Source organism: Mastigoproctus giganteus, chromosome 9 (genome assembly GCF_048544385.1).
Source record: "Mastigoproctus giganteus isolate SK-2022 chromosome 9, ASM4854438v1, whole genome shotgun sequence".
Classification (NCBI taxonomy): Eukaryota; Metazoa; Arthropoda; class Arachnida; order Uropygi; family Thelyphonidae; genus Mastigoproctus; species Mastigoproctus giganteus.
Genome location: NC_143583.1, coordinates 96,203,453 through 96,226,864, shown reverse-complemented (window position 1 = coordinate 96,226,864; position 23,412 = coordinate 96,203,453). Strand labels below are relative to the sequence as shown.

The window sequence follows — 23,412 nt, the reverse complement described above, 5'->3', positions numbered from 1 at the left end:
AAACCAAGCATTTCCAGAACTAGGTTGATATAAAATATTTTTATTGTCTACATATCAGGAACTCATTCCTGAAATTATGCCGTGTATTTTTGAGACACCCTGTATACAGGCAGTTCTCGCTTTACGAGTTCTCGGGTTTATGAGTTTTTTCCCCCCAATTATCAAGTATCAACAAAATCAAAAATATGAACATTAATTGCAAAAAATGAATGTTAAAAAATTCATAAATAACGCAATCAAACCATGTGTGTAGCTATAAATACAGTGTACCCAGCTTTACGATATTAATCCGTTCCAGAGACACCATTGTATTGTTAAAATATCATAATGTGAACCCAACAACACATTGTTTTTTGGTAATTCGTTTCAAGGTCGTGGAAGTTATATAGTGATATAACTTCTGCGAAGTTATACAGCTTAGTTATACAGTGAAATTTTCACTGTATAACTAAGCTGTTTATCTCTCTAAAATGTAATTTTTAAGGTGACGAGTGTGACAGCCAAATAAAAGGTCATGTGCATGGTTTGTAAATTGTATTACTAATTCAAATCATTAAAATGCACTACTCTTTCATCGTCATCATATGTTCCGTTATAAGAATCAGTTTTTAAACGCCTTTGTGATATTTTTCTAAAGCACATTTTTGGAGGTCACGCCCATAAAACAATAAAAACAATTTGCACTTCCCGGTTTATTGGGCTTTTCTATTAGTGTATCTAATTATAAACTGGTAGTAAACTTGATCTTCTTGCATTTGCGAAAATACTGATAGCTGGAATTGTGTGGTTTTTTACATTATTATGGTGAAATGTGTTTCCCATTTACTGAAATCTTCAATCGTATAAAAAACAAATAAATTATCAGAATCTTCTCTTCGTTCCTTTTTTTTTTTAAGCTTCGTAAACTTTTTACTTCACGCGAATCATGTTAGTTGCAATTTGTGTGCCGTTAAAAAATGCTTATGCATGCAATTGAAATTTATAAAGAAAAGAGAAGATTATCTTGGAAACAAATGCCTCTTGAAACATTTCTGAAGAAGACGACTGTTTGTGCAACAAACAAACGAATGCCGAGCCAATAATGAGTGATCAATGAGTGTGCATTTAGTCGATGGTGATGAAGAATAAACATTCTTTAACATTTATAAGTCGTAAATAATTTCTCTATTATTATAATTTGCTTTATTTTACAAGCTACGTTTTCATTTCTTTGGATAAATCAATCATTGTTTAAACATAAACTAATTAGCTAACTAATTTCATTGTTGAGAACATAACCCCTAGTTTTAACCTTATGTCTATGTGAAATAAATTCCCGCTTTACGATCGCGCGCTAGGAACGAATTAACTCGTAAAGTCAAGAACTGCCTGTATATACAAAAAATATATATGTACAGTAGACTCTCGATTTTCCGGGATAGATGATAAAAAAAACAAATCCCGGATAATCGATTTCCCAGTTAATCCAAAAATACAGAAGTCCTCGACATACGTAAAAGATAAGTTCCAGGACTTCTTACTTCGGGGAGTTTTACGTAACTCAGGAAAGAATAGTAACATATTGCTGCTATATTATTGACAAATCTGAATTCAGCGTGATACTTGTTTGACTGTTTTCATGCATTCTTATTAGTTTAATTTTCTGATCCAAATTGATCGCTTTCCTTTTCTTGGTAGATTTACTAGTACCGCTGTCACTTATTCTCTTAGTTGGCACCATGACAACGGCCAAAATTAAATTTTATGAAAAGAACTTAAATTATTATTATTATTGCACATGGTGCAGGGAAGCCTGAGGCTAATGCTGCACCAGCCAAAAAAATTTCCAATTTACCCTGAGAGAGAGAGAGAGAGAGAGAAAGGAATCACCAAGAAAGAGAAGAATGATGATATCCAGCTCAGGAACAGGAACCTGGGTGTGCCAAGCCCATACTCACCAGATGTGAGCCCTTATGCTGCACCAGCCAAGAAAAAGAAAAAAAATCCCTAGTTACCCTGAGAGAGAGAGAGAGAGTGAGTGAGTGAGTGACAAAAGTAGAAGGAAATCACCAAGAAAGAGAAGAATGATGATATCCAGCTTAGACCCTGGGTGTGCCAAGCCTATACTCACCAGATGAGAGGTTGCAAGGTAATAGGCACATTAATCTCCCAATGGCGACTTATAACGCCGCTTCTTGTCGCTTATTTACGACTTGCAAAATATCTGTTTATACAAATTCTAGTTATTATTTGAATTTTATGATTTCTGGTCGATTTCTTTTTTTTTTTTTTTTTTTAATTTGGAGTCTTGAAGTGTCCCGGTTAATCCGCTTCCCGGTAAATATTGAGAGTCTGCTGCTGTATATTTAATTCCACACAGCCTAGGTTAAATTTCTCAACTGTAATCAAACATTTTTTCAGCTGTACTCAGAAACAATGGGTACTGTTCTATGGTATCATCAGTTTTATCACTGGCTGACAGTGTAATTAACAAGAGCATGTTGCACTTAGTTAGAAAGTTTATAGAAAGTAATAACACAAAATAAAATGTTTTTCCTTTTTTTTTTGCATGGATTATGAGTATTAAACAGCAAGTGGTATCCCATGACATGGATACTCTTTCTCTTCAGTGGATATGTACTATTATACATAATAAACAATATAATGCTTATTTTAATATATTAATATTATTATTAGCATTATTAGCCATGTGGTGCAAGGAAGTCTGAGGCTTATGCTGCACCAGCCAAAAAAAAAAAAAAATTCTGAATTACTCTGAGTCAGAGTCAGAAGTAGAAGGGAATTGCCAAGAAAGAGAAGAATGATGATATACAGCTTGCATCCATCAAACTGTGACTAGTAACAGTTACAAAAACAAAACTTAACAATCTTGTTGTCACATGAGAAATTTATTGAATTTCTCAAACAGTATAATTGTTATCTTTTTCATGTTGTCTAATTTAACACGTTAACTATTTACTCGTGAATGCCTGCCACAACAAAACTAAAAGATTATTAATATGAAAATAAAAAAATTATTAATACAAAACTAAAAGATTATTAATAATTACTAAAGTTCTACACATTATTAATAGTATTTGGTTAAAAAGTGTTCTCAGTTAATTAATGCTGTATGAAGTAGTATGTGTATCTGATGAAGAGTCTGTACAAATTATGTTTATAATTTGTACAGATTCTTCAAGCAATTTTAACTCTAAATGGACACATTTTGGTTCCATGAACTTAGAATTAATTAGGGTATAGTGTATGAACAATGATAATGCCCAAAAAAAAAAAAAAAATTACAAATTATGTGCTTCTCTCCTCTCATAGGTAAACTATGCAATTGACCTTTGAATTTCTTCAACTGTCATCATTAAACAACCTGCAGAGGTAACTTGTTCCAGTAATCAACAACTCACTGGTTGAAAGAAAACTTCCTACAATCTAGTCTAAACCCTTTCCCCCGTAATTTGAAGTTATGGTTCCTAGTTCTTGAATTCTTTATAATAGTGAAAATTCCACCTTCATTCAATTTACTAACCCCTCTCAGAGCCTTATAAACCTCAGTCAGGTCTCCTTTAAGATCCTTGCATGCCAAGCTCTGTAGCCGTTTTGCCAATGTCATCATGTGAGTTGCCCTTCCAAGGAGCTCATTGTCTTTTTTTCTGTGAGGTCTCCACACTTGGACACAGTATTCCAAATGCAGTCTTACAATTGCCTTATACAATGGGATTATAACTCCCTATTTTTCCAGGATATTGTTCAATAAATAATTGATACAACACCATGGGCATTCCTGGCTGTCTGTTTACACTGCTCAGAGAACTTCATATCTGTCCGTATCATAAATCTCTGATACCTTTCTACTGCTACTGTAGGTGCATTATAGCCACAGCAGCTTATGCGCCATTAAACCCCCATAACAACAATGCTACTGTTTTTATTTCAACAGAACCAAGTGTATAAGTTAATTGGGGTTACTATTCCCCAAGGCCTCCGTAGCCGAGTGGGCAGGAGCGGGAGTGCAGTAGCACACGCTCTTGAGTAGACCGGGGTTCAAGCCCCTGACTGCTGAATACGGTCAATCTGCCAACCCGCACTGGACCAGCGTGGCAGATTATGGTCCATTTCCCTCAGCATGATTTGTTGAGGAGGCTTCCATCCTGCAGTGGGTTGATAATGGCTGCACTTTACTTTTTTTTTTATTCCCCAAGTGTGAGTGAGACCTTGAATTTTGTAGCTTTAAAAACAGCTGATGCTTTTCTGACCATTCTTGAAGCCTGTTCAAATCTTCCTGAAAGAGTGCTGTTTGACACTGATCATTGTTGTTTGTTTGTTATTTGGTTTTTAGGAGCATTAGCAACTAAGGCCATATTGCTCCAGGGATATGCGGTGGTCATTCCCTGACCTTTCCGCATCCTCCGTATTTGGTGGTCACGGGCTCGAACCCCGGTCTAATCAAGAAGTGTGTGCTACACACTGCTGTTCCTGCCCACCTGGCAACGGAGGTGCCACACACACACACACACACACACTCACTCTGATTATTAACGACTCTCCAAATCTTTACATGATCTGCAGATTTTGACATCGTGTCCTCTTTCTCCCTTTGTCAATGTTGTTTATAAAAATCAGAAACAACAACAATAGTCCAAGAACCAATTCCTTGGGGGACCCCACTTCTGACATTACATCAGTCTGAAGCATATCCATTAATCAGAACCCTCTACCTTCTGCCCTGCAGCCACCCTGCAATCCATCATAGAATCTTTCCAGTAATTCCAACATTTTGCAGCTTATATAGTAACCTCTCGTGAGGAACTAACTCAGTTGCCTGCTAAAATCAAAATAAACTATGTTGAGATTGTTCTCTACATACAGTTCATGAGTAACTGTGTCGTAATAGCTTACCAGGTTAGTTAAACATTATTTTCTCCTTAATAAACCATGTTGCCTGCCTTTATGAATGCCATTTCTATCTAATGTCCGTGGATTGCACTCTTAATCATTACCTCCAAGATATTTCCTACCACTGAAGTCAGACTAGCTGCTCTGTAGTTACCAATTTCACTCTTAGAACCATCTTTATGTATTTTCGATACATTGTCACTTCTCCAATCCAAAGGAATCTCTCTCTCTCTCTCGAGTCTGATGATGCCCTTGTAATTAACCGCATGAGCTGGCATGGTGGCCTGTCTACTGTGCTCAGAGAACTTCATATCTGACTGCACACTTACCCCCAGATATTTTTCATTCTCCACTACCTGAGTGTAGTACCACACATTTAGTATGTTATTCTGGGGGTTATTGCTACCCATATGCAGTACTTTGCATTTGTCAATGTTAAACTTCAGTTGCCACTTCTCAGCCCATTTTCCGAACTTATCTAGATCCAGTTGGAGTAGCATTCTGTCATTAACAATCCTGCCAACCTTTGTATCGTCTGCGAACTTGGACATTAAGCCTGATATACCCTCATCAATATCATTGATAAATATAGAAAACAACAATGGACCCAACACCTGGGGGACTCCACTAATTACATTAGTCCACAAAAAAGTGTCCATTGTTACCACTCTGTCTTCTCCCACTCAACCATTCCTTTATCTGTCAAATGATATGTAGAATTACTTTTGCCTATCTTCCAGAAGTTTTGCAAGTCAGCTGCTCAAGTATTGTGGCATGGCAGAGGAATGTTTATTTCATAAACTGATTGGCATTTTGTGACCTATATTTTTTTAAATAGCTGATGTGACTTATGCTTGCATCATTTTGTCCAATGCCGATCTAACTGTGAAATTGAGTCCCCCCCCCACCTTTTGTTCTTTTTGTTTCATACTTTTTTGACAGAGTAGTGATTTTCTCATACAAATGAGAAAATGTATTACCACAAATAGTTTACAGATTAAATACATTTATTAATTTATTTACTGGATTATAAAATATAACTTTTCTTGAACAAATGGGAAAAATTAATCTAAACAGCTTATACAGAAATGCTGGATTTGAGTTACAGTTTATTTATGTTTTTAATATTTCTTGCACTCTTAATAACTGACTTCTCCAACAGAATGCAAGAAATTCTGTGACCTACTTTTTTATTTCACAAAAAATTTCAAGCTCAAAAGGACCTTGAAATTTTCTGTGATGGTTCACAAGATTAACAAATTGCTTATTGATTTTTTTTTTTTATACCAATGGATTCTGAAATGCAAATTTAACTCTGCTATTATTATGTTATATTAATGTTTGTACTTCCTTGTAGATGGATCACAAGAAAATGCTGAGCATGAAGGTAATGAAGAACATAATAGTGACAGTTCTCCACAGAGAAAACTGATATCATCCTCTGATTGCCAGCCATATGCAACAGCTAGTGAAGCACCAACTAATTTTATAAACAAATCAAGTTCTATAACTGGAGGACTGCATTGCTTAGGAATTCTGCCAGGGCTAGGGGCTTATTCAGATAGCAGTGACTCTGATAACTCATCAAATAGTGAAGCAGAAAAAGACTGTGACTATGATTTAATTGGCCGAAGGCGAGGCCGCACGCAACAATTTCACAATCATTCTTGAGGAATTTTTATCCTTTGCTTTAAAAATCCTGACCCCTGTTTCTTTTAACCATGATAGAAATAGTATTTGGCTTTCTGAAATTCAATGAATTTGGACTGAAAATTATTTATGCTCTGTACAATTAGTACTGTATCTGTACTCTTTATTTTAAGACACCTATTTGCAGTGGAAATGATACTGATTAATAAAGTAGATAATTATTGTTGGAGTTTCCTGTATCAACATTGTGATGTGAAAACATAAAATGGCTTACTCAGAAGGGAAGGGGAGGGGAGGGGGGATCTATAATGTAGAATTTATATAAGTCTTTTGTCAAAGTATCCAGTCACTTCTCTTGTAGGATAATCGTAACCAAACAATTCTGTTAAATTAATCGTTGTCTACCAGTTTAAATTATTTTTGAAACTGTAGCATGTACTCTCTATTTTTCAGATAATACCTGCTGTTGGTATATGCAGAAAAATATGTAATTAAGAAAACTAATAAAATAATTAAAATTAAATTGAACTAAAGAAAGCCAACTCTTACCATGGGAGATCTCTAGAATTCCACGAGATTGCTGCAATGCTGCAGCATATTTTACGCATGAAGACTACAGGAGTGCATCCTGACATGCTTCTGCAATAATTACATCTTTTGCATATGGTAACAGTAGTAGTGGTAACTTGCAAAGTACTGGGTTGTTAAAATTAAAGTATCCCTATGTAGAGTGCTCTGGAGCAAGTTCTAAGGCTTGTACTGAAGAGAAATTTGGACAACAGGTACAGTAAAGAATGCGCTTGCCATTTACTTGAACAGTGCTGCAATTATTTAATGTGTCCTTCAGTTTGGTCAACAACAGTTTCCATTTAAAGAACAGCATTTTCTACAGCAGAACGTAACATGTCAACTGGAACATGGCAGCACATATCATCTAATGCTGTGCTTCAGATCTGCCAGAGTTTGACATCCTTCCTGATACGCCTGGTTCTTCAAAAAAATCCGCAACCAGAAGTCACATGGGGTTGAGGTCCGGTGACTGGGTAAGCCTAGATGTCTGGAAACAATGGCTGATGATCCGTTCATCTGTAAAGTGTTGCCTTAGCAATCTTTGGACACAACGGTGGATGTGGGGTGGTGCATCATCTTGCATGAATATGGTATCCTGAAGGCACCCACGTTGTTGCAGCTCTGGTATTGCAAAATGTGCCAACATTTCGGTGTTGCCTGTGCAAAAAAATATGGCCCAATCATGAATGTGGCCGTAAATTCACACCACAATGTCACTTGGAGAATGCAACGGGACCTCTTGGATAACTTGAGGGTTTTCTGTTGCTCAAATGCGATGTGTATATTCACTTGTCCATTGAAGCAGAAGTGGGCTTCATCACTCCAAAGGATGTTCCATGGCCAGGTGATATCCACTGTCATTCGCACCAGAAACTGAAGTGCATATGTGAAACGAATATCAGCATCACTATGCTTTAGTTGTTGTAGCATGTGCATCTTGTAAAGGTAGTACTGCAACACCTGATGCATTACTAGCCTTACAGTGGAATAAGGCATGTCCACTTCACGAGAAACAGCTGGCACACTTGCACTACCACATGGAGATTGACCTGATAAATCCACTACAGCCATAGCCACATCTTCAACACCAGAGGAGTCCACTCGTTTTCGACCTCTACCTGGATGAACACCAAGATGTCCTGTCACTTCAAATTTCACAATCATTTTGCAGACAGCACAAACAGTCATAGGTCCACACCTTATGCCCTTCTGACACTGGAATTCTCTGATAGCCACAGCTGCATGTTGCTGTTCTGGTAGTACAGCTTCACTAATAGCACCTTTTACTGCAACGTTGTTTGCATTGCTGCTGTAGTGCAAGCAAACATCTACTGTATGATTTTGAAGAAACGCAGTACAGCAGAGCTGAGTAGTGGTGCTGTGGCATAACTTACAATTATGCAAATAACGTAAGCTATTTGCATAATCATAACTAAGATAGTTACGCACCATACAGTGACAAATTTTGTAACTAATTTTTTTTTTCCAATGAATGCCGCACGCATTCTTTATTGTACCTGTTGTCCAAATTTCTCTTCAGTATGAGCCTTAGACTCGCTCCAGAGCCCTCTACGTAGGGATATTTTAATTTTAACAACCCTGTACAATATGGGCTGTACTTTCAGAATCATTTAGTGATATTTGAGTATTAAACAGTCGAATTAATGTTTAATGATTAGTTAATAATACACCATATGTCACTTTTTTCTTAATTTGATGTTATACAATTGTGCTCAAAAACATTGTGTGAAATGGGGTTTTTTTTTTTTTTTTTGGTTGATGCTCTATAAGCTTCTTGCATCACATGCCTCTACTACTACCACCTCATTTTTAGGTTGTTTTTCTTATACTGGCAACTAATCGTTTAGAGATAGCAGAAAGAACATAAATAATAACAATACACATATGAAACTATTAATTGCAGAAAAATTTACTTCTATGCATTGTGGGTAAATATACAGTGAAATAAGTACTTTTCTCCAAAACAACAACATGTTATGTATGGTTCATATAATAGCAAACATTCTATGGAAGCAGTGATTTTTTTCATTACTTTGCTCATGCTAGGAGGATAGACAACTATATAACCAAAAAACGAAAAAGAAATGCACACCACTATTTCACCAGCCCACTCCTTGCATTGATGACTGCTGCACATTGTCGTGGCAGTGACTGGAGAAGGTTCAGAATATATTCCTGGGAAATCTCATGGTACCAAATACAGATTAATGTCTCCTGCATCTCTTTTTTGATTCCTTTTGCATTACTGAACCACCCATTTTGTTCCAGCAATTTTCAGTTAGATTGAGGTCTGGACTGTTCCCAGGTCACATAATTGTGCGAATTGATCTATCCTTCAACCATTTTTGCACCTGTGGACAGTAAAGACAGCAAAATAAATTATATTTATTTAATCAACAGTGCAACATTTCATAAATTTAAAATTTTGTTAATTTTATGAAGTACTTACCATTTTGGTTCTATAACATGGAGCAGAGTCATCCTGAAAAATTCAGTTGCCAGTATCGTATAGTGATCTCTAATTTTGTGAAGTAATTTTGTCTCAAGAATGTTCTTGTACACCTCAGCATTCACTGTCCCCTTCACAAATTCAAGACAACAAACTCCTCTGTGTGAAACACAACTCCATATCATTTGATATGCAGAATGTTTCACTGTGAAGACAATACAGTCAGGGCCACGTCAGGCTGTATAACTGCTCTGGTGCAGACTTCTTATTGCCGCCCCCCATGGTAATTGTTCTTATATCAATTTTTTTTGGGGAATTTAAAAAAAAATTCCAAAATAATATATAATTTTATATTTTAAACACAAAACAGCATATATTATGATAGATGAAGTAAATATGTTAAAAATAAATTTAAAAAACGAAAATACATTTATTTTGCTTTGGCTGTAGACAATAAAATAAAACTATATATAAACTTAAAATAAAAATGTAAATAATAAAAAATAATAATAATAAAACAATAACAAAACATTATATAAATTTAATTTGTCTTGCTTTGGCTGTAGCAAAATCAGACATAGTATTTTTTTATATCTAAAGAAACACAAATATCACTTTCTATAGATATTGCCAAATTATTTAATCTTTGTTGATGCAATGATGAATGCAGGTAATTTTTTATTAATTTTAATTTTGAAAAAGAGCGCTCACCACTAGCGGCTGATACGGGCATTGTTAACATTATTCTTAATGAAATATATTAGGAAATAGAGTGGTTAAATTATTTTTGAATTTAAAACTTTAAAATTTCTTGTGGAGTCTGATTCATGGACATAAAATTTTGAAAAATTTGTATTTCATTTGCAAGATCAACAGCAATAATATTTTTTGGACATTCCTCATTGGTGGCATCTGATAACTATAATTTTAAATCTGAACAATGTTTTCAAATTTCATTTTTTGACATTTTACTTAGCTTGTTAAAACTTTGTAAAAAATTTAAAATTATTATAAACCTTGAATTGCTCGAAACATTCATCTATTGTGTTTCTTGTAGTATCTAAAATGGCAAAAAAGAAGTTTATTTTAAAATTATCTTTTGGTGTTGACACAAATTCATCTCCAGATTCATAATCAAATAATTTTTTTATGTTTTCTTCCCATTAAGTTTTCTTTCGGAAAATTAGTATCAATTTGTAATGAGTTAGCAATTTTTGCTGCAGTTTCAAGTACACGTACAAAATGCTCATCTGTTCTAAAGTTTATAATCATTTCCTTTAATATTTTTAAATGCATTAGTGATGTTAATATATCCGATTGTGTATTTTGCAATAATTTGCTTAAAAAATTTACATTAGATGAAATGCCAAACCAAATAATAGTAGAGCACACGAATTTAAAAGATCTAATTTTATTTGACCATGACTGAGAATGATGTTTTGTCTTTAAATCGAGTTTATTATCACAATCTGAATATATTTCATAAAGAGCATCATCAATTTGTTGTAAACTGTGTACTAGGGGTTTTATAACATCAATTCGACTTTCCCAATGCGTGTCTGTCTGACAAAAGATCTTCACTTTCCTCTTCATCCAAATTTTCTTCACTTGCAATTGGAGTGTGAATATCTTGGACAGGTGATAATTCACATGTTTCAGTTTCTTCATCAATAGTAGTAAAGCTATAGAATATCAAAGTCGGTGGACCTGGCCGTGGCTGGATGTCCAGAAACCTGGTAATCGAACTTTTTTCTTTTTTTTTTTTATTTGGTCACTTTTCATTTTTTTCCTTTTCTGTATTCATAAATTGAGTACTGTTTGCATAATTCATACATCATAATTTGAGTACTGTATACAGGTCTGGATGCCTCATTTTAGGAAGGATGTTGAGTTGCTAGAACGATTACAGAGAAGGGCAACAAGATTGGTGAGAGGAACAAAGGGGTGCACTTATGAAGAAAGGCTTAAGTTCTGCAAGTTGCAGCATCTGGAGACTAGGCACCTGCAAGGTGATACAATTGAGGTGTATAAGGCCTTGGATGGTTTGAGCAGGCTGATGGAATACTTCTGCTTGCTCAGATTAAGAACCTGAGGGGGCATAGATTGAAATTGAGGAAAGACAGTTGTAGAATAGATGTGGGGAAGTTTGCCTTTAGCCAATGGGTAGTTGATTGCTGGAATAGACTTCCATCTATTGTTGTGGAAGTTGATAGCTTAAATAAATTTAAGGCTGAACTAGACAAACATTTAGTGTGACTGGATGGGTGAAATGGGAAGGGTTTTTTTTTTTTTTGCTGATGCTGTATAAGCTTGCTTTCTTGCATCATATGCCTCAACTAATGCTAATAACCAGAGTCATTTCCTTCCGTCAGACATCTGAGAAATATTGAAAAAAAAAAGTTTTAAATTTAAAATTCATTATTTGTTAATATAAAAAAACGACAAAAAAAAATTCTTCAGTACATTGAACCTTTAGTCTCATTATTCTTTGCTGTCTCTTTTAGTGTTTGCCGAACATTGGTCTTTATAAAGGCCTCTTAGTTTCTGCCGCCCTGGTGTGGTACACCACTTGCACCACTGGGTTGGCAAAGCTCTGAATACAGTCAGATGAAATTCTTCTCTTCTTTGTCTAACAGTCTGCTGGCCATCCGAACCATGTAAGTTGAATTTTGTTCATCAGAGAAAATAACACATTTCCACTGATCTTCAAACTAACATGCTCATTTTCCCACTTTAAATGCTTGGCTTTCATTTTTTGTGTCAAAAGTAGCATTGTTCTTGGGCGATATGCTACTAATCCTACTATAGCCCTGGCAGCTTATGTGCCCCTAAACCCCCATAGGGGTGCATCTACATACTGTAGCAGTACTTGGTTTTACTCCTGTATCCTCCCATGCTGTTTTGAGATCTGTCAAAGAGGATCTGCTTCGTACACACAGATGGATCATAAATCTGTCCTGAGCTACACAAGACATTTGTGGATATTTACTTCCTTTCTTTCTGTTTAGGCTACCAGTTTTTGATAATTTTCATAATAAATGCGCCACTGTTTACAGATTACGGTGAATCCTTTTATTTAATGTGCAGAATGTTCTTCTGATTTCAGTGCAGCAGCAACACTTTTTCTACGTGGTTTTAATTGTGGACACAGACATTGCAGTAGCACAGAATACTGGACTTGTGTGTATGCTGCTGGCATGATGCAATCATGTATGGCAAGTGACATCATCTAAGAGAGATTGCTAGAGATGGATGATGCAGTGGGGTAATGCTATTATATAGCATATACACTGATGAGCCAAAACATTACCACCTACCTAATATGATGTTGGTCCTCCACGTGCAGCCAAAACAGTTCGTACCCAGCGAGCCATGGATGCTACCAGATTTCTAAATGTGTCTTGTAGTATCTGGTACCAACATGTAACCAGCAGATCCTCTAACTTCTGTAAGGTTTGTGGTTGAAATGCCGCAGATCAGAGTTGCTGTTCCAACACAAACCACAGATGCTCGATGGGACTGATGTCTGGGGAATTTGGAAGCCAGGGCAATACCTGGAAGTCTTCCTCATGTTCCACAACCCAGTTTCGAACAATCTGGGCAGTGTGTAATGGCACATTATCCTGCTGAAAAATGGCACAGCCAGAGAGGAGGGGAAGACCGTTGCTATGAAAGGGTGTATCTGGTCAGCAATGATGTTTAGGTAAATGGTAGACGTCAGAGTGCCCGGCACGTGGATGACTGGACTCAGGGTATCCCAGCAGAACATTGCCCAAAGCATGACACAGCCGCCACCGGCTTGTTTTCGTCCGACGGTGCATTTAGGCACCATCAAATACCTTGCCGACGGTGCATCTAGACGCACACATACCTGGCCGTCCACATAGTGCAACAGGAAACATGATTAGTTGGACCAGATGACCGTCCTCCAATCACTCAAGGTCCAGTTTCGATGCTCGCGTGCCAATTGTAGGCACTGTCGCCGGTGAACCATTGTTAGCATGGGCACTCAAGAGTGGCCTGCAGCTATGCAGCCCCATTTTTAGTAGGGTTCGATGCACTGTGTGTTGTGACACAATACTCCTGTCACCAGCATTCCAATTACTGGCAAATTGCACCACAGTCGCCATGTACCATCTGGGAGAGCCTTCGCTCACCTTGAGCATCGATGAGCCATGGTCATCCAACACATCACTGGCAGTTTGTGGGTTTCTCCTCCTCAGACCACTTTCAGTAGGTACTAACCATGGCTGACCGTGAGCACCCCACCAGCCGTGCCATTTCGGATATGCTCTGACCCAGTCGTCTGGCCATTACAATTTGGCCTTTGTCATACTCGCTTAAGTCTGCTGCCTTTCCCATCTGAAGAACAAAAGTAACACTGATTAACAGATCTCAGTATCAGGTGTTTTATATACTGTGTCCTGACCTGCGCACGCACTGTAGTTCACCTGCAGCCGACCGGGCTAGCCGGGTGGGTAAAGTGCCTGTCTGGCAACCCAAAGGTCGCAGGTTCGATTCCCGCCTCGGGCTTGGATCAAAGTACTGAAAAAACCTTGGGAGGTTCATTATGGCCACAGAAGCCTATGCGCCAACAACAAAAAAAAAAAAAAAAGTTCACCTGCAATTGCTTCGATTTGCATAACGATCACTGGTCATAATGTTTTGGCTCATCGTTGTATGATATATCAGCAGTGATTCTTCGTGATAAGAATCTGCAAGTAAAGGACCCACTGGGTGGCAGTGATCACAGTGTACTTATGTGGAATTTAAAGATATTATTAACATCAAGGGTAAGGGGAAGAGATTTCTTTCGTAAATGAGACCACCATGGTCTCAGTTTTTAAATACCATGCAGTGGGACCAACAGCAAATTCTAAAATATATTTCTTGCCTAAATGCCTTAGAGCTGGATGCCATTTTGAAGGTATTCACAATATGAGGTACTATTAAAACAGTGCATTAAAACTACCTTGATAGTAGAAATGATGTGTGTGCAGTACCTATGCATAATTAAAATCCTTCAGCAAATTCTAAATTGGAAGCACTCATAGAAGCTACTATGCTTTTCATACCATTTAAGAAATGCGGTTCAAGGCTTAGACTTAAATGAATGTCAGATGAACTATTAAGACACTTGCCAGAGAAAAAAAATGCGTGGCATACATATAAATTATAAGGCGATACAGAAGCCTATGGTACATATAAATTGGTCTGTAATCAAGTCACAATGGCAGTTAGGCAAGCTAAGGCAGATTATGAGAAGTCTTTCCAAAGAATGCAAAGGCTGCTTATATTAATATGCATTAAGAATTTGCAGATAAAGGAACCACTCAGTGACAGTGATCACAATGTACTGATGTGGGAATTATTAAAGATGTAACTACCATCAAGGCTAAAGGGAAGGGCTTTTGCTTTCGTAAAGGTGACTACAGAGGTCTCAGACAGTTTTTAAATTCTGTACAGTGGGATCAACTGATGATGTTATCAACATTGAATTCTAAATGGAAAGCCTTCAGGGACTTACTTTTGGAGGATACTAGGATTTTCATTCCAACTAAGAAATACTGTCAACTGTTTAGGCCTAAATGGATGTCAGATGAACTAATGAGGCTCATGGCAGAAAAGAAAAGTGTATGGGATGCATATAAAGTATCAGGTGACACAGAAGCCTATGGCAGATATAAACAAGTCTGTAATCAAGTCACAAAAGGAGGTTAGGCAGGCAAAGGCAGATTACAAGAAATCTTTGGCAAAGGGTGCAAAGAAAAACAGCAAAGAATTCTTTACCTATATAAATTCTAGAAGGAAAGGGATGAATCAGATTGGACCACTTAACATAGATGGGTTGACTATTGATAATCATGCTCAGGGAGCTGATAAACTGAATGAGTATTTTGCATCTACATTCACACATCAGGAGTTATTCAATGAGGGGAGTGTCAGAAGTTTATCAAGTGCGACAGGGAGCTAAGCAATTTTGTAATAACTGAGAGCAAAGTGGAGGAGAAATTGTTGAAGTTAAACATAAGTCAGGCACCTGGGGTGGACAGGATCTATCCAGTTATATTAAAGGAGGCAGCAAAGGAAGTAAGCAAACCCTTAACCATAATTATGAGAGCTTCCTTGGGCTCAGAGGAGGTCCCCATGGACTGGAGGTGTGCAAATGTAACATCAATTCACAAAGGGGGTTCAATAGGTGACTACAGACCTGTTAGTTTAACTTGTGTTCTGGGGAAAAATAATGGAATCTCTGGTTAAAGAAGCGTTGCAGTATCATCTAGACAACACTACAGTAAGGCACAGCATGGGTTTGTTAAAGGGAGGTCTTGTCTCACCAATTTGATTGGATACTATGATGTGGTCACAAAGGAAATAAATGCCAAAAATAATTTTGATGTCATATACTTGGATTTCAGGAAAACTTTTGATACTGTTGCACATGATAGACTGCTGTACAAATTGAAGAGGTATGGCATTAAGGGTAAGTTGCTACAGTGAATAAAGAGATGGTTGGAGTGGGGGACAACAGAGAGTGGTAACCAATGGACAAATTTTATTAGTGAAGTTCCCTAGGATTCGGTGTTGGGCCCATTGTTGTTTTTTATATTTATCAATGATATTGATGAAGGTATATCAGGTTTAATGTCCAAGTTTGCAGATGATACAAAGGTTGGCAGGGTTGTTAATGACAGTAAAGGCAGTATGCTACTCCAACTGGATCTAGATAAGTTGGGAAAATGGGCTGAGAAGTGGCAACTGAAGTTTAACATTGACAAATGTAAAGTACTGCATATGGGTAGCAGTAACTGAAGAGAAACGTATCAACTGTGTGGTACTACACTCAGTAAAGTGGACAGTGAAAAAGACCTCGGGGTAATTGTGCAGTCAAATATGAAGTTCGCTGAGCAGTGTAGACGGGCTGCCAGGGCAGATCATGCAGTGTTGTCAATGATATATAGGAATTTTGCTAGCAGGGACAGGAAGGTGATTATCCCATTATACAAGGCAATGGTCAGGCTGCACCTAGAGTACTATTTACAGGTCTGGAGGCCTCATTTTAGCAAGGATGTAGAGTTGCTAGAATGAGTACAAAGAAGGGCAACAAGATTGGCGAGGAGAACAAAGGGGTGCTCTTATCAAGAAAGGCTTAAGTGCTGCAAATTGCAGTGCCTGGAAAGTAGGCACCTGCAAGGTGATCTGATTGAGATGTATAAGGCCTTGAATGGGTTGAGCAAGCTGAATGCTGATGGGATTGTTCCTCTTGCTCAGACTAAGAACCTGAGGGAGCACAGTTTCAAATTGAGCAAAGTTAGTTGTAGAATAGATGTGCGGAAATTTGCCTTTAGCCAGCGGGTAGTTGACTGGTGGAACAGGCTTCCATCTTTTGTTGTGGAAGCTAATAGCCTAAATAAATTTAAGGCTGATCTGGACAAGCATCTCGAACGAATGGAGGGGTTTGGGGGGGGGGGGGCTGATGCTGCATAAGCTTGCTTTCTTGTATTGTATGCCTCTAATAATCCTAATGCTAATTAACAGTAGAAGGCAGAAGTTAAATCATTGGACTACTTGATGCCAATGGGTTACCTGTTCATGACCTTACTCAGGTTGCTGAGAAATTGAATAGGCATTTTGCATTCACACATTAGGAATTCTTCATGGGAAGAGATGCCAGAAATTTATCAAACTCTAATGGGGAACTAAATGATTTTGTGATAACTGAGAGGAAAGTGGAAGAGAAATTGTTGAAACTAAACATAAGAAAGGCAACTCAAGTGGATGGAGACTCAAATTATATTAAAGGAGGCAGCAAAGGAGGTGAGCAAACCATTCGCCATAATTACGAGTGCATGCTTAGTTCAGGGGAGGTCCATATTGACTGGAGATGTGCAAATATATCCCCCGTTTGTAAAGAGGAATCAAAAGTTGGCATGAGTACCGACCTATTAGCTTAATGTGTGTTCCAAGGAAAATAATGCAGGACCATCTGGACAGGAATGCAATTATACTGTAGTCACAGCACGAATTTCTTATGTGAGATCTTGTCTGACCAATTTGATTGGACACTAATGCAGTGACAAAGGGACAGGATGCAAAACATAATACTTGGTCCTTGAGGTTGTCACAGACATTCTCTCAGATTTGCCAGACAAGCTGCACTTGCTATCTGGGAGTCTAAAACACTGATGGAACTGATATTCGGGTGACACTCAAGTCAAGTGGACCCAATTTCGGCGAAGTCCGGACGGTCTGTGACAGCGAAATCCTCTGCTTGCACCTTCACAATGGTGGGACTGTTAATAATAGACTGTTAGTTGTAGAGCGGATGTTATCTTTTAAGGGCACAAAAGGTGATATAGTTGTACACGTTGGCACTAATGATATTAAGAGTAGGAGACCGGTGGAATTACTTAACAAGTACAGGTCACTGGTGAAAAAAAGCCGTGAATTAGGGTTGAATTTCAAAGTGTCTGCAATTCTGCCCAGACACGATAGGAGGGAGTATATGATGAGACCCCTGTCGATCAATTCGGCCCAGGAAAGATTGTGCAAGGCTCAAGGGGTAGAATTTTTTTCAGCCTGGTCTGTACTTGTTAACAGAAGAGACTGCTTCTACAGGGAGGGGATACACTTAAATAGAAAGGATGCAAAAATGTTTGCTGATTCTATCGAGGCAGTGTTAGGTGGGTCGCAAAACTGCTAGATTAGGGGGATACAAGGACTAATAGATTAACAGTAGCCACTGGCAGAGGTGAAAGTGATTCTTGCACTGCTTCGATTGGAATGAGCAGCAACTTGGAAAATAAGATACAGGATATTTCAGAGACTGCTGGGAGTCATTGGGGTACAAGTAAACACGGTTGTGTTACGGTAGCTAAGAAAAAGAACAGGTGCATGTATACTTGCGTGTACACCAATCCTAGGAGTTTGGTAAATAAATTTGATGAATTTGAGGTATTGCTCAAAGCATCAAAGGCGGATATTGTTGGGATATCAGAGATGTGGTGTCACACAGATATAAGTAATGCAGAACTGGAATTTGGGGAGTACAACGTCTACAGAAAGGATAGACAGGATAGGAAAGGACGAGGGGTTATGCTATTAGTTAAGAAACATAAAATCCAAGGAAGTGAAGCCAGTCGGCATCGCTGGACAGTGCAGTGTCGAGTCAGTTTGATGTGACATAAGCATTGGGAGATCAAAATTGACAGTAGGAGTATGCTATAGGCCTAATGACTCTGATGAGTATAATAAGAAACTGTACAGGGAAATAGAATGGGCCAGTAAATCAGAGAGTCTTATAATGGGGGATTTTAATATCCCAGATATTGACTGGAATTTGTGGGTTTGTCACTCACACACTAGCAAGCCTTTTGTGGATTTATTGGATGATTGTTTTCTAAATCAGCATGTTCGGGAGGCAATAAGAGAGATCAATACTCTTGATTTGATTATCAGTAGTGATTCTTCATGCATTAAGAATCTGCAGATACAGAAACCACTAGGTGGCAGTGATCACAGTGTGCTGAAGTGGGATTTACTCAAGGAGGTAACTACCATCAGGGGTAAAGGAAAGGGTTATTGCTTTCGTAAAGGCGACTACGGTGGGACCAACTATGTTATCAACAGCAAATTCAAATGGGAAGCATTCAAAGAACTTATCTTGGAAATTACTAGGCTTTACCAACTAAGAAATACTGTTCAAGGTTTAGGCCTAAATGGATGTCAGGTGAACTAATGAGACATACGGCAGAGAAGAAAAATGCATGGGATACATATAAATTAACATGTGACACATAAGGCTATGATAGATATAAGTTGATCTGTAACCAAGTTACAAAGGAGGTTAGGCAGGCGAAGGCAGATTACGAGAAATCTTTGGCAAGGGATGCAAAGAAAAACAACAAGGAGTTCTTTACTTATGTAAACTCTAGAAGGAAGGGGATGAATCAGATTGGTCCACTTGATATCGATGGTTCAACTGTTGATGATCCTGCTCAGGTAGCTAACAAACTAAATCAATATTTTGCATCTAGATTCACACATGAGGAGTTATTCAGGAAGGAGAATGCCATAGCTGAAGTAAACAGTGGCAGCGAGCTAGATGATCTTGTAATAATTGAGAGTAAAGTGGAGGAGAAATTGTTGAAGATAAATACAAGAAAGGCACCTGGGGTGGATGGGATCTATCCAGTTATATTAAAGGAGGCAGCAAAGGAAGTAAGCAATCCGTTAGCCATAATTATGAGAGCTTCTTCAGGGGAGGTACCCACAGACTGGAGATGTGCAAATGTAACCCCAATTCACAAAGGAGGATCAAAGGCTGACACAAGTAATTATAGACCTTGAGGTTAACTTCTGTTCCAGGAAAATTAATTGAAGCACTGGTTAAAGAAGCACGGCAGGATCATCTTGACAAGAATTCAATATAGCTCAGACACAGCATGGTTTTGTTAAGGAAGGTCTTGCCTGACCAATTTGATTGGATACCTATGATGTAGTCACAAAACAATTGGATGCAGGGAATAACTTTGATATTATATACAGTGAAACTTCCCTTTAACAGACAGCCATGGGGAACGAAAATGTGTCCGTTAGAGAGAAGTGTCCGCTAACAAGAAGTCTGAGGGAGAAAAAAAAAAAAGAAAGAAAGAAAAATCGTTAAACGTTCAATGTAAAATTAAATTAAAATATATACAGATTTGAACAATATTTTTGTAAATAATATACAATTACATACACAAGAGAGAAAGTAAAATCGTTAAACGTTTAATGTAAAATTAAATTAAATTATATACAGATTTGCACAATACTTTTGTAAATAATATAATACAATTGTGCTATGCATATTATGACTTTATCTTAAGAAAAATACATACAGTAATCACATATTTTCTTCTGCACCTTCTTCCGGCTGATAATTTTGTTTCAACATTTGTTTGGAGTGAAGAAACCATCGAAAGTCCTTCTGTATCTTCTTCAGCAGCGAAAAACATTTTTAAAACGATTGATTTGTATGAGCGCTTCTTCTATTTCATCGGTGGTTCGTCGTTAATATGTTCTTCGACAGAATGACCCTCCTTCCGTTTCTTCATCCTCATGAGGAACTTCTAGAAAAATATCAATGATAATGTCGTTGATATCTAGAGCACCATCTTCTGTAGTGAGGTTCGAGTCTATACCTTTGTAGCCAGGGTCACTTGTAGCTGAAGTGTCGTACATTATCAATAGATGTTGAAGTTCTTGTTCTTCTTGGTGCTCCACATTGCCGTTCACAACTTCAATTTTTGCGTTTGAGAAGCCAGACTTTACAAAACAGTTCACGACAGTTTGTTTTCTAATTGCGTTTACTGAAGAGGAAATCCATTGAATCGCATCTAGGATGCTGATTTTCTTTGCAAGGTCACTCGCACATGTTACATCGTTCATGTTTGCAATGAGATGTCTGAAAACACGTTTTCTGTAGTGAAGTTTAAAATTTTTTATTATCCCTTGATCCAAGGGCTGACACTCTGCAGATGTGTTTGGTGGCAGAAAAACGATTTGAATGTTGGACAATTCAATGTGCGGGTGAGATGCAGCATTATCCATGAAAAGAATAATTTTTCTGTTTTGACGAATCATGTTTTGGTTAAAGTGACTTATCCATTCGCTCATGATATCTCGTGTCATCCACGCTTTTTTATTAGACTTCCAGTCAACATTCAAAAGATTCAACTTTATGCCCTTGAAACAACGAGGATTTTGTGGTTTTCCTATAACAAGAGGTTGTTCAAAGTCTCCCAGCATATTTGTACACAATAGTACAGTCAAGCGTTCCTTAGAAATTTTTCCGCCCTGGCACTTTTCGTTTTTTAGAGTCATTGTTTTTTCAGGAAGAGCTTTAAAAAACAACCTGGTTTCGTCACAGTTGTAAATATCCTTAGCTTCAAAATCACGACATAAATTTTCCAATTTGATGGTCCACTCTGTTACAACCCCAGTATCAACAGATCCACCTTCACCACTTACGGTTTTCCAAGAAATTTTATGCCGAGTTTGAACTTGTCTAGCCATCCCACAGAAGCTTTGAACTCATTTACTCCCATAGATTTCGCAACCTCTAAAGCCTTTTCCCTAATAATAGGCCCATTAATGGGAATTTTTTTAGCACATTCGCGACAAAACCACTCATACGTAACATTGTCAATTTGAAGTCCAACAGTTTTCGGGAATGATTTTTGAACCTGATCATGATCATTTCCGTGTTGCCAAAATTGTTTGAGCAGTTCATTTTTTTTCTTTTGGATGTCGCTTACCTACGTCTTTCCAATTTTGAATTTTGCAGCGAGATTGCGAACACTATTTTTTTGCCGATCATACGCATTAATGAGTTCGACTTTATCTTTTAAAGTTAAATGTTTACGAGAAGACATTGTACACTTCACACGACACTGAACAAAACTGAAAACTGAAACTGGAAAGACGAAAGGCCGACCAAATTTCCCCCCCCCCCTGCACACACCGAATTCATCAGAAGTTTTACACGTGCCTTAAAATTCTTGAAAAAGGGTTTAGAAACGCCACGTAAACCTTGATAAAATTCAGAGAATCGGAAATAGAAAATAAACACACGATTGAGGCAATACATGGAAGAAAAGTTCCTAGAAAAAGGGCCGTGAGCTCGCCCGCTGTCTGTTATGGGGAGATCAAATTAAGTGCTAATCTAAACGAAACAGTGCAGATTGCCTGTCTGCGTCCGTTACAGAGAATGTCCGCTAGACAGAAGCTGCAAACACGTTAAAACCAATGGAGGTGAGTTGGGGAATTTGAAAATGTCCGTTAACGAGAGGTGTCCGTTAGGAGAAGTTTCACTGTATTTGGATCTTAGAAAGGCTTTTGATACTGTTGCACATGGAAGACTGCTGCACAAATTGGAGCAGGGTGGCATTGATGGCAAATTGTTGCTATGGGTAAAGGGATGGTTGAGTGGCAGAAGACAGAGAGTGGTAATTAATGGACACTGCTCATCGTGGACTAATGTTATTAGTGGAGTCCCTCAGGGTTCAGTGTTGGGTCCATTGTTGTTTTCTGTATTTATAAATAATATTGATGATGGTATATCAAGCTTAATGTCCAGGTTTCCAGACGATACAAAGGTTGGCAGGGTTGTTAAGGACGCTACTGATGCTATGCTGCTGCAACAGGATCTGGAAAGCTTGAGCAGATGGGCTGAGAGGTGGCAAATGAAGTTTAACATTGACAAATGTAAAGTACTACATATGTGAAACAGCAACCCCAGACCAACGTATCAACTATGTGGTACTACACTGACAGTGGTAGAGAATGAAAAGGACCTGGGGGTAATTGTGCAGGCAGATATGAAGTTCTCTGAGCAGTGCAGACGTGCTGCGAGAGTAGCTCATGGTGTATTATCAATGATATGCAGGAATTTGTAGCAGAGATAGGGGGGTGATTATTCCCTTGTATAAGGCAATGGTCAGGCCACACCTTGAGTACTGTATACAGGTCTGCATGCCTCATTTCAAGAAGGTTGTAGAGCTGCTGGAACGACTACAGAGAAGTGCAACAAGTTTAGTGAATGGAACGAAGGGTTGCTCTTACGAAGAAAGGCTTAAGTTTTACAAATTACAGTGTCTGGAGACTAGGCACCGGCGAGGTGATCTGATAGAGGTGTACAAAGCCTTGAATGGTTTGAGCGTGCTCAATGCTGATGGGATACTGCCTCTTGCTCAGAATAATCACCTGAGAGGGCATAAATTCAAATTGAGGAAAGACAGCTGTAGGATATATGTGTGGAAATTTGCCTTTAGCCAGTGGGTAGTTGGTTG

The 23,412-nt window shown here is 38.0% G+C and overlaps 1 protein-coding gene across 4 annotated transcripts in view; it reads left to right on the top strand.

Moving 5' to 3' along the window:
* Nucleotides 1-6,721, top strand: part of LOC150080569 (PSME3-interacting protein) — a 102,201-nt gene extending 95,480 nt beyond the window's left edge. For all 4 annotated transcript variants that reach the window (XM_090382054.1, XM_090382055.1, XM_090382053.1 and 1 more), the window contains one exon: nucleotides 6,248-6,721. In XM_090382054.1, coding sequence (XP_090238180.1) covers nucleotides 6,248-6,561 — 314 coding nt within the window. In that variant the 3' untranslated portion in view covers nucleotides 6,562-6,721. The remainder of the gene's footprint in view (nucleotides 1-6,247) is intronic.
* The last annotated feature ends 16,691 nt before the right edge of the window (nucleotides 6,722-23,412 follow it).